A 12,400-nucleotide genomic window follows, 5' to 3' on the forward strand; every position below is an offset into this window, starting at 1 on the left:
CTACTCTGATCTGTAATCCCAACATGGTGCCTGATCCCAGATCTTCAGCTAAATATGTTAAGCATATGCACGGCTTTAATATGACCAGCAGTGTTCTAGATCTTAGTAAAACGTTAAATCTATATCTTTGGACGTTATATCTACATCTTAGGGTGCTATATCTACATCTTAGTAGGGCATTATATCTACATCTTAGTAGGGTGTTATATCTACATCTTAGGGTGCTATAGCTACATCTTAGTAGGGTATCATATCTACATCTTAGTAGGGTATATCTACATCTTAGTATGGTATCATATCTACATCTTAGTAGGGTGTTATATCTACATCTTAGGGTGCTATAGCTTCATCTCAGTAGGGTATCATATCTACATCTTAGTAGGGCGTTATATCTACATCTTAGGGTGCTATAGCTACATCTTAGGGTGCTATAGCTTCATCTTAGTAGGGTATCATATCTACATCTTAGTAGGGTGTTGTATCTACATGTGTGTCTCCTTAGACAACTGGGTCCCTGTTCCCCAAGTTGCACAGTGGAATTGTGATGCCATAGATGACCACCTGTGTGTCCAACTTGACACATTGCTTCAAAACAATTTCCAACCATTTTTCAAAAAGACACACTGCTTCAGCCTGGCATTACAACATGAAAATATGCAAACAGTTTAGATTCATGAATATACATGTCCCGTATTGATCTCTGAAACAGGTTCAAGAACTTAACAAATCCATACAGTCTTAAACAATGGCTGAGGATTAGCTGATGCAAGCAGTTTTCTGATCCAAGAGACCGTGACATTGAGTGTCCAATACTCATGTAGATGTGAAATGTAAAGTGTTATCTTTATAACCCTCATAACCCTTGTCATAAACACAGTCAAAGTTAGAGACAATGCCATGTTTATAATATCCACACAATACCTCTAAACAAGAGACAGGTTTGTTTGTCTACTGTCCTCTTCGTCTGTCTATTCTGCTGGACAAAGAGTAGGGGTTTAACGATGTTGATAGGGACAGTAATTGAAGCCCTAAATCATTGTCTGCTTTGTTGTCTGTTCCAAAGCCAGCAATAAAATTGTTATGAGCAGATATTTGTTGAAAGAAGTATCTTGTTATATAAATTGTGGTACTGTTGATGTTGAACACATACAATGGCCTGAGGAACTTAAAATATTATCATAACTAGCAGCGGTCTATACAAGCCTGTCTCAAATTGGCTTGTATCACAATTCTTATTTACAACCCCATTCACATTATTAATGATGAAAAGTAGTTGTGATAGGTAGATATTGTAAGCCAGGGCCAATTTCTAGTTTATGATGATGATGATAACAACAACAATATTTTTTTTTTGCTATTTGTAAAGCACTGTAGTCCATCTGTTGAAGCATGCTCATGATAGGTAGATATTGTAAGCAAGGACCAATTTCTAGTTTATGATAATAATAATAATGATAATAATAATTTTTGGCTATTTGTAAAGCACTGTAGTCCATCTGCTGAAGCATGCTCAAAGCACTACGAAGTACAAATTAGGAAAGTTACATACAAAAGAAGAATGAATAGATGACTGTAGATTGATCAGAAAAATAGACACTGTTTGAGTCCAGGGACTAGACTATCTATAGTAAATATGTACAGTAAAGAGTGCCCATGCTTGATGGGTTCTAGTCCAGGGTCCGTTCCACAAAGTGATCTTACTATGATCTTAGCACTATGACTGTCATAGGTCTTTGTTAAAGTATGGGAGCTACAATAGCCTGAGCACTAAGACTGCAATCAGCAGCCTGTGGGAAGCTATATTGATATTTCCTTCCAAATTAAGCATGAAAGTCAAAGGGTTCTTGTCATGGCCCCATTGCCATAGGTAGAAGATACAGTGGGTCCTACATTCAAATAATATAGCAGCAAACTGTAAATAAAACCTTGAGGTAGGTAGCAGTTCTGAAGTTCTATATTGGGTAAAACATCTACCGTATTTGACGTAATAAGCGCCCTGCTCTAATAAGCGCCCACAGCGATATTTGCTAATATATTGGCTGGTGAACAATCCCAATTAGCACCCCTTCCGATTGATCAATGTACACAAGACTTATTTATTCGTGTATAATACACACTCGTGTGTTATATGCACCCTTAATTACGGGCAATTAAATTCTGCAAAAATATGTTAGACGTGTAAAATATTTTACGATCTTTCAACTCTGTTTTCTTCCGATAAAATTATATTCTAATTTATAAACTTTATAATATTTCTAATTTTAAGAGTGCCCTGGGCGCTTATCACGTCGAATTCGGTAATTCCATTCAGTTGTGGTACAATAACAAAACCAACACAGCAAGGAAGGGATTTGAATTGTCATGACCTTTCGTCTTTTGAATTCATCTCGCTTAACCCATGATCATTAACACAGTCATGTCATTCATTTTCATGTTACAGTAATGACAGTGAAAGGTGTTATCAATGAGCTTGGAAGTGCAAAAATCCTGAAAATTAATTTTTGTTGTTGGATGGAATACTTGCAGGTCTCTTGAATGATTAGACTCAATCTTGCTAGGCCCAACCAATTGGTCCAACTTCCACCCTTCTTTAAATATCATCAGATTGAACCTGTAGGGGTGGCATCACTGATACAATGTCAGGGATAGAAACTAACTGTTTTAGTCCACTAGAACTTATAATAACATATAGCAAAACCCTTAAAAATGGCAAATTTCTAGTAGTCCTTGGGATACCTAAACTATTGGGCAGTTTGGCAAGGACTATAGGACTAGTGCCAATTTCTAACGCTGAATGTTATAATCTAATGACAAGTGATAAAAAAGAACAACTCTGGTTGTTTGATATTGTGGCATCCAACAAGAACTTGCCCTTCAAAATACTCCAAAGCAAGATAGTATGGTCTTAAAACCTCTTTCAGCAATATACCAGCAATATTTTGTTACATGATTTTGCCATTAAGTGATGTGAAAAGTTTTTCTAAATTAATCTGTCATTGAGGAAACTTTTTGGTAAAAATTGTCCGCTTCATTAAAATGGTTCGATGCCCAATATGGGAAAAATTCTAAGAATGCCACTTTATTACTTGTTTTCATTCTCATAAAAATTTACAAATTAAATTTTCATCACCTTGTCGAATATCATATGTAAAAGTCATCACCCACCGGTAACCTGACTAAATTCGGATGCTAATCCCAAACCACATTTACGTTAATGCTACAATAAACCATCCCACGTCTTAAGCACCGACCCTGGTCCAACTGCAAACATCTGTTTAAACACTGTGCTACACAGTATGCACAACACCCTAGCACTTCAGTGACAAAATACCCAGCTCCATGTTTAGCCAATCAAGTGTTGGTAGCAACAAGGGAAATACAGCACTGAAGTGTTACTACTGTACATAGTAATAACAGGAGGCCGGGCTAAATATGGAAACACTGATCGATGGCAACAAAGGTAACCTGGGAGGACATGATACTCACAATGGAAAGGGATGGCCAATTATCACCGTGATCTGTTGGGTTTGGCAACTCTGGACAGACCATTTAGTCAACGAGAACACACAGATTTATCCAGTCACGAAACAGCAGTACTTACCCATCACCTGATATTTTAAAGATGATTTCAGATTTTTAGTGTTGTGATTGTGCTGATGAATCCCAATTACCCCCGGTAAACAGAATTTCAAAGATCCTTGAAAATACTTTTTGATTTATCAATTTTTTAAATTATTTCTTGTACAAATCTGTAATTTCTGATAAAAAGTGAAATGGGCTGGAAACATTTATCTCATAATACCAAAAGATTAATTGTTCAATGCACATAAATAGCTTAAAAGAAAATATATTCACAGAGATTGAACTTGGTAATTCATGGAAACCCTACAGTTCACTTCTATAGTACTCTAATCCAGGCACCCTTTAAATAGAGAAGTCTTACTATTAGGGATAGGTTAAGGGTCCTGAGACTTTTGTGAGTAATTCTATAAGAATAGTTTTGTTCAAGCAACACAACCAATATATATCCTAAATCTACGCAAGAAACACAACTAATATATTCTAAATCTGTACAAGCAACACAGCCAATAAGTCCTAGTACTGTATAGCAACACAACCAATATATTCTAAATCGGTACAAGCAACAAAACCAATATATTCTAAATCTGTACAAGCAACAAAACCAATATATCCTAGTTCTGTAAAGCAACAAAACCAATATATCCTAGTTCTGTAAAGCAACACAACCAATATATCCTAGTTCTGACAAGCAACACCACCAATATATCCTAGTTCTGTAAAGCAACACCACCAATATATCCTAGTTCTGTAAAGCAACACAACCAATATATCCTAGTTCTGTAAAGCAACAATACCAATATATCCTCGTTCTGTAAAGCAACACTACCAATATATCCTCGTTCTGTAAAGCAACACTACCAATATATCCTCGTTCTGTAAAGCAACACCACCAATATATCCTAGTTCTGTAAAGCAACACCACCAATATATCCTAGTTCTATAAAGCAACAATACCAACATATCCTAGTTCTGTAAAGCAACAATACTAATATATCCTAGTTCTGTAAAGCAACAATACTAATATATCCTAGTTCTGTAAAGCAACAATACCAATATATCCTAGTTCTGTAAAGCAACAATACCAATATATCCTAGTTCTGTAAAGCAACAATACCAACATATCCTAGTTCTGTAAAGCAACACCACCAATATATTCTAGTTCTGTAAAGCAACACCACCAATATATCCTAGTTCTGTAAAGCAACACCACCAATATATCCTAGTTCTGTAAAGCAACACCACCAACATATCCTAGTTCTGTAAAGCAACACCACCAACATATCCTAGTTCTGTGCAAGCAACAATACCAATATATCCTAGTTCTGTGCAAGCAACAATACCAATATATCCTAGTTCTGTGCAAGCAACACTACCAATATATCCTAGTTCTGTAAAGCAACAATACCAACATATCCTAGTTCTGTAAAGCAACAATACCAATTAGTTCTGTAAAGCAACAATACCAATATATCCTAGTTCTGTAAAGCAACACCACCAACATATCCTAGTTCTGTAAAGCAACACCACCAACATATCCTAGTTCTGTAAAGCAACACCACCAACATATCCTAGTTCTGTAAAGCAACAATACCAATTAGTTCTGTAAAGCAACAATACCAATATATCCTAGTTCTGTAAAGCAACACCACCATATATCACAACAAAGGCACTAGGATGTGTTGACTGTATGTACCAAAACGTCAACACTTTGAGTTATAAGAGAGTTCTTGAACCAGGAAGTTGCAAGTTCATGCTGTCCGAGATTTGACGCTCATTGTAAGTCAAACATGTAATCATGTTCACTCCTTGAAACACAGTGACCTAGGGTCAGTTTTATCTTTGTATAAACGACTTGTATATCTCACTGGGAATGCTGCATGCTTTTTTCAATATCAAACACGATCTGCCCAATGACATCAGGAGAATATAAATACATTTTGAGTTATTCAGTCTATAGATGTCAGATCAGTTAGAACTTACTGAACACAAAGCCAGACTACAAATGTTCAAGTCTTTTTCAACATTCAGAGAGTAGCACATGTACATACTAGATATATCAGTTACTGTCTGTCTGCTTATCCACATCAGTCTTACAGTATCTTGCAAAATGACATCAATAATCAAGTTCTCAAGACTTAGCCAATCAAGACAAGAGTTTGCCACTAAGGTGGCTCTATCCCCCGCCCCTGTTGCAGAATTTATGACATAATTAAATCTAAATAAACCCTAACCCTTTTTAACCGAGGTGGAACTTGTCACGGAAATTGTAAAAAAAAGTGAGTTTGGAACCTAAGTCCATCTTGTTGCCATGGAAACGTAAAAAATAAAAATTTCTAAAATTTCTAAATAGCAAAGGGCACCAGTTCAACATGTACCTGACAAACCTGCAAAGTTTGATGAAAAAATATTGAACGGTTTATGAGTTATGCTCCGGAAACGAACCCTACCCTCACAGAACCTAAGTCCATCTTGTTGCCATGGAAACGTAAAAAATGAAAATTTCAAAAATGTCTAATTAGCAAAAGGCACCAGTTCAGCATGTACTTGACAGGCCTGCAAAGTTTGATGAAAAAATATTGGACGGTTTATGAGTTATGCTCCGGAAACGAAACGTGACGGACGGACGGACAGACGGAGTCCGTTTCTATATCCCCCGCCAACTTTGTTGGGTGGGGGATAATAAAATTGTGACAGAAGACTTATAATGTACACACAACCAGCATCTCATCAATGCTTAGATTGTCAAGTAAATTTTTGATCCAATCGGGGGCGCTTACAAAGATTATTTGAGCAGAGCGCATAATACAGCGAATATGGTTATGTAGATTTTTTCACATTATTGCTGGCTTGTATCCCCTTACATCAACAGATTAGCTTAAATTAATCAGCGTTTGTCTGTTCTTTCAACAAGGCTCCCTGTGTATTTTTAGATCCTGTTAAGGTGATTCTTCTTAATATGACAGAACTTGATTGACTACTAACTTCACCTTACTTTACAAGCCATGACTACAGAAGTGCAAAAGTTCTGAAATAAATTGCTGGTTGAGTGACACTGCTTATTTTTGAATATTAGTAAGTGAGCGAATATGGTAATTATTCAGACACAATGAGGCAGGAAACAATAGGTACTGCCCAATCCAAAACAAAGCCACAGCCACAGCCAAAGTAAGATAAAATTTCACATTGAATGAATATACTATTACAATATGCAAATAAAGGTTTAAGTACGTGAGTGAGTTGGGTTTAACGCCACTTTTAACAGTATTCGAGTTATATCAAGGAATATCAGCTTAATGTGGGAGGAAAGCCCCAAGTGATACAGGTTTTAGACGTTTACCACTTTGGTGAAACCCACGAGCATTGGTATGGTGCTGACAAACCTAGAAACATAATAGGGGCGAACCGGAATTCGAACCCACAATCATAGGTTTCTGGCGTGCCCAAGGGACGCAACTCTGCACAGTGAATTGCAGCACCTTAGACGACTGGGCCACCCGTGCCTGCATAACTTCAGGCTTTCCTCCCACATTAAGCTGACACGCCGCGATATAACTGGAATACTGTTGAAAGCGGCGTTAAACCTAACTCACTCACTCTTTAAGGATGTTTATATAATGTACAAGCTTAAAAATGTTTACCCACATTTAAATAATGATGACTGCCTTAACACATTCCGACTTGGCAATGTACATTTTATGACAGTGGGCTAAGATTGGTATTTCCCGAATATTCTCACAAATTTCATGTCAATTATCTATACCTTTTCTCCCATTCCGATTGTCGTATCTCTCCCACATTTGGGTGCAATGGGTCGGTAATAGCGTTTACTTACGTTGCCCGGCTACATCTACGGCAAACAACTCACTAGACACTTCCTATTCACATCATTAAATTGCGAGCGCAGGTTCGAATCTCCAGAAATGTTGTCAAGATAGAACAATGTTTTTCTTTAAATAAACCACGTTTAGTTCTTCTTTGTTTTTGGCGATTTATCATGTCGCTATCTTATATTCAAGCATAATTAGCTTCTCATAAAAGTACTACTTTCCTTTCAAAGTGGCGTGTATAACATATGACACAGAACACAGGAGCAAAAACTTTAATCCTTAAGCAGTTTGTTTGCTCACAAAAGAGGGGCCTCTTAATTTGATTTCGTCATATTTGATCATGTCACTGGCAATAAATCTGAAGATAATTTCCTTTAAGTATCAATTGTTGTCAGTATACATGTAAATCACAGGCTGACAAGCAAAGTAAAAGAAAACGTCTTACCCTCTTGAAACTTGTACAAACAAGTTGCCATTATACATAAATTTACATTGTAAATCCTTGCAATAAATCAGTCGATACCCTTACGTCAAGTAAAGGAATTAACAGAGCATTAATATTGGTTGTGATGCATCAACAGAAATATAAGTCTTCATGTCTCAGTACATCCACAGAATACAGTCCATGTCTCAGTACATCCACAGAATACAGGTCATGTCTCAGTACATCTACAGAAAACAGGTCATGTCTGAGTATATCTACAGAATACAGGTCATGTCGCAGTACATCTACAGAATACAGGTCATGATGTCTCAATACATCTATAGAATACAGGTCAGTGCATCTACTGAGTACAGGTCACCGTGTCTCAATACATCTACAGAATATGGGTCGCCCTGTCTCAATACATCGACAGAATACGGGTCGCCCTGTCCCAATACTTCTACAGAATACAGATCATGTCTCAATACCACTACAGAATACAGGTCATGTCTCTGTACATCTACAGAATACAGGTCACCATGTCTCAATACATCTATAGAATACAGGTCGCCCTGTCTCAATACATCTACAGAATACAGTTCGCCCTGTCTCAATACATCTACAGAACACAGATTTTGTCTCAGTACATCTACAGAATACAGGTCGCCCTGTCTCAATACATCAACAGAATACAGGTCGTCCTGTCTCAATACATCTACACAATACAGATGTCTCAGTACATTTACAGAATACAGGTCACCGTCTCAATACATCTACAGAATACAGGTCACCCTATTTCAATACATCTACAGAATACAGGTCATGTCTTAGTACATCTACAAAATACAGGTCATGTCTCAGTACATCTACAGAATACGGGTCAAGTCTCAGTACATCTACAGAATACAGGTCATGTCTCAATACATCTATAGAATACAGGTCATGTCTTAGTACATCTACAGAATACAGGTCTATCTCAGTGCATCTACAGAATACAGGTCACCGTGTCTCAATACATCTATAGTATACAGGTCATGTTTCAGTACATCTACAGAATACAGGTCATGTGTCAATACATCTACAGAATACAGGTCATGTCTCAATACATCTACAGAATACAGGTTATGTCTCAGTGCATCTACAGAAAACAGGTCATCATGTCGCAGTACATCTACAGAATACAGGTCATGTCTCAGTACATCTACAGAATACGGGTCAAGTCTCAGTACATCTACAGAATACAGGTCATGTCTCAATACATCTATAGAATACAGGTCATGTCTTAGTACATCTACAGAATACAGGTCTATCTCAGTGCATCTACAGAATACAGGTCACCGTGTCTCAATACATCTATAGTATACAGGTCATGTTTCAGTACATCTACAGAATACAGGTCATGTGTCAATACATCTACAGAATACAGGTCATGTCTCAATACATCTACAGAATACAGGTCATGTTTCAGTACATCTACAGAATACAGGTCATGTCTCAGTGCATCTACAGAAAACAGGTCATCATGTCGCAGTACATCTACAGAATACAGGTCATGTCTCAGTACATCTACAGAATACAGTCTTCAATAGGTATGACTGACAGATACTGACAGTGTTGGAAAATGTTCCCTGAGTAAATCCTCCCATGTTATCATCTGCCAACTGGGATTTTCAGCTTTCTTAACTTAATAGTTTCTAAAAAAATATCAATCATATTGTATGAACTGAAAAATGATAACGCCCAATCCTTAAATGTAGTCAAAAGTTTCAGAAGGTAAAGACCAATCATCGAAACCTGACACACGATGATGTTTTTAGAAATGGTTAAGTTATTATACATAATACTTAAAAGCTAAGGACAATCCATTTCTTTCATATGTTCATATGATGTTTTTAGCAATGGTTAAGTTATTATACATAATACTTAAAAGCTAAGGACACTCCATTTCTTTCATACTAGACTGCCACCATGGTCTAGAGGTAGAACCTCCACCCAGAGAGCCCCATTTCACCTCACCTCACCTTTCACATTACTTTAGTTTATCTGTCATTGCATTATTAGATTGGAATTAATTCAAACAGTGCACCATCATGATTCACCATAATTCCAATGTGCGCAATTTGAAAATGAATGCACCATTGGCACAGCCGAGAATGACATCTGAACCTGTCTTGAATCAACACTTCTTAAAATAGTTGTTGATCCTGAGACTTGAAACTAATGTACATTTCATTACTGATTCAGAGTTCGCTACCAGTTCCGCCACTGAGATCTCACACATCTCACATCATGCTATGGAATAATGTTTGGTGTATATATGTTTGTTCTTTGCACATTTCTATATAAACAGAAACGTGCAACTGAATGATTTCATATTTTACTGCTAGCCTTCTTTATTTTTGAAAGAACTGCTTGGTCATTTTTGTCACACGAAATTGTTGTGCATCTCTGACAAAGTCTACTGGGCAAGCCAAATGGGGGACTACTCACCCACAGATTCTACTGGGAAGTCGAAGTGGAGCTCGGACTGCTGGCGTTTACTGGATCTCAGCTTCCCCACCATGTTGACAGCTCTCACATACTCTGCCACAACAAAACCAGAATGTCAACAGGGTGGACACAAACTGCTGGTCCTACGGGTAATGGCCACTAGAAATTTAATACCATGCTTAGACCTACATTCGTCGACACTCGCCCCTCCTAACCTGCAAGAAGACTCGTCCCATTATCGATGAATGTTACGTTCGAAAATACGACAAACCAATCAGAATGCGCATCTGATTTCAAGTTCTTCGTCAAAGAATCCCTCAGAAATAATTTTTGATTTTACATGTCTTGCATCTAACAATATACCCAAGACACAGTTAAATGTGTTCAATGATACTGAATAATTCTGCATGGCCCGATGTGCTTTAAATTGCATCTGAGATATATATAATATATGGGAATATATATGTGAACAATTACGCAACGAGTTGACAATTGTTTTAGGTATGCCCGTTTGCGCTAAGACGGAACCCAGTCACTAAAATCCCCATGAGAGGGGCACGAGTCGCTATTCGGCTTGTCCCGGAAAAACACAGGTTGGTCACAGGTTAGATCTACTGAATGTATAATAAATGGATGTTATCTCATGAAACAAAAAGTAACATGAGATATATGTTTCTTTATTGATCTTTCACTTTGTTCATAACAGTGAGTGAGTGAGTATGGTTTTAGGCCGCTTTTAGCAATATTCCAGCAATATCACAGCAGGGGACAACAGAAATGGGCTTCACACATTGTACCCTTGTGGGGAATCGGAACCGAGCCTACTGCGTCACGATTGAACGCTTTAACCACCAGACTACCCCACCGCCCAATGTTCATAATAACTTATTATCATGACACTAAACTCTAAGGGGACATTATTGTTTGATACACATTTCTTAGAAGTTGATGGAGAACAAAAGTAGACACAATTTATGGAGAAGAACTTTTTTAATATACTGTTATAGCAACGTTTAGTGGAGTGATTGAGGTGTGTTTAACGTCGCTTTTAACAGTATTCTAGTTATATCACGGCGTGTCAGCTTAATGTGGGAGGAAAGCCCGAAGTGATACAGGTTTTAAACATTCACCACTTCGGTGAAACCCACGAGTATGGGTCTGGTGCTGACAAACCTAGAAACATATAAACCGGGATTCGAACCCACAATCATAGGTTTCTGGCATGCCTAAGGGACGCAACTCTGCAGAGCAAATTGCGGTGCCTTTGACGACTGGGCCACCCGTGCCCCTTGTTTTAGTATAGATTCTTATACTGTTGTCAAGCAAGACTAACCACCAATTCGTATGTTTTCCAGAAACCAAGCCTTAACAATTGAGCAGCTTTTTATTGTAAAATTTGAATAGTGTACTTACTGTCATAACAAACCAACACCGTGTCTTTCTCCATTTGTGTCACATTTACAACTGGTAACACCTCTCCTGAAACAAAGACAACTTAATGAAAGCACACATCATCTAGATAACAATTAACAAATATATATTGATGACATTACTTCCCGAGAACTGCATATACACTTCACCAGAACTAGTGCTGTAGGCTCTGCAGCTCAAACTTAACATACAGGACAACAGCAGAACTTAGCTTTGCCAAAAACAATTTGATGAATTTTGCGAAATTTTGGGAAACTATGAGAAGTTTTAGCTTCATTGCTCCTTTCGTTTTGAAATTTTGCGAAAAAACACAACATTTCAGATGAGTACTGACAGCGTTGGGTTGTATGCATTTTTCGCAATATTGCAGACACAAAGAATATGCTACACACCCACCCACGTGAGTAATCCAACCTGGGTCAAGGTCACGAGTCAGCACTTCACCCTATCACCAAAGTTTACAGATGACAGACAATGGATGATTTTTAAGCAGTGTCGATGTTTATTTTACATTTTGTCGTCTCAATTGTAAACATTTTGGAGCAGGTGGATCAGTGATAGTAATCAAAAGAGATTGGCTGACTTCTGAATTCATTATCCTCACTCATCGTTAGAAATTGTCACTAGTCCTGTAGTGCTTGCCAAA

The 12,400-nt window shown here is 37.6% G+C and overlaps 1 protein-coding gene across 9 annotated transcripts in view; it reads right to left on the reverse strand.

Moving 5' to 3' along the window:
- Positions 1-12,400, reverse strand: part of LOC139444189 (mitogen-activated protein kinase kinase kinase kinase 5-like) — a 106,408-nt gene that overhangs the window by 25,257 nt on the left and 68,751 nt on the right. For all 9 annotated transcript variants that reach the window (XM_071225098.1, XM_071225096.1, XM_071225099.1 and 6 more), the window contains 2 exons: positions 11,737-11,802; positions 10,324-10,416 (listed from right to left, as the gene is read on the reverse strand). In XM_071225098.1, coding sequence (XP_071081199.1) covers positions 10,324-10,416; positions 11,737-11,802 — 159 coding nt within the window. The remainder of the gene's footprint in view (positions 1-10,323; positions 10,417-11,736; positions 11,803-12,400) is intronic.

The sequence above is a fragment of the Haliotis cracherodii genome, unplaced genomic scaffold, assembly GCF_022045235.1.
Source record: "Haliotis cracherodii isolate W230 unplaced genomic scaffold, xgHalCrac1.p SCAF_5, whole genome shotgun sequence".
Lineage (NCBI taxonomy): Eukaryota > Metazoa > Mollusca > Gastropoda > Lepetellida > Haliotidae > Haliotis > Haliotis cracherodii.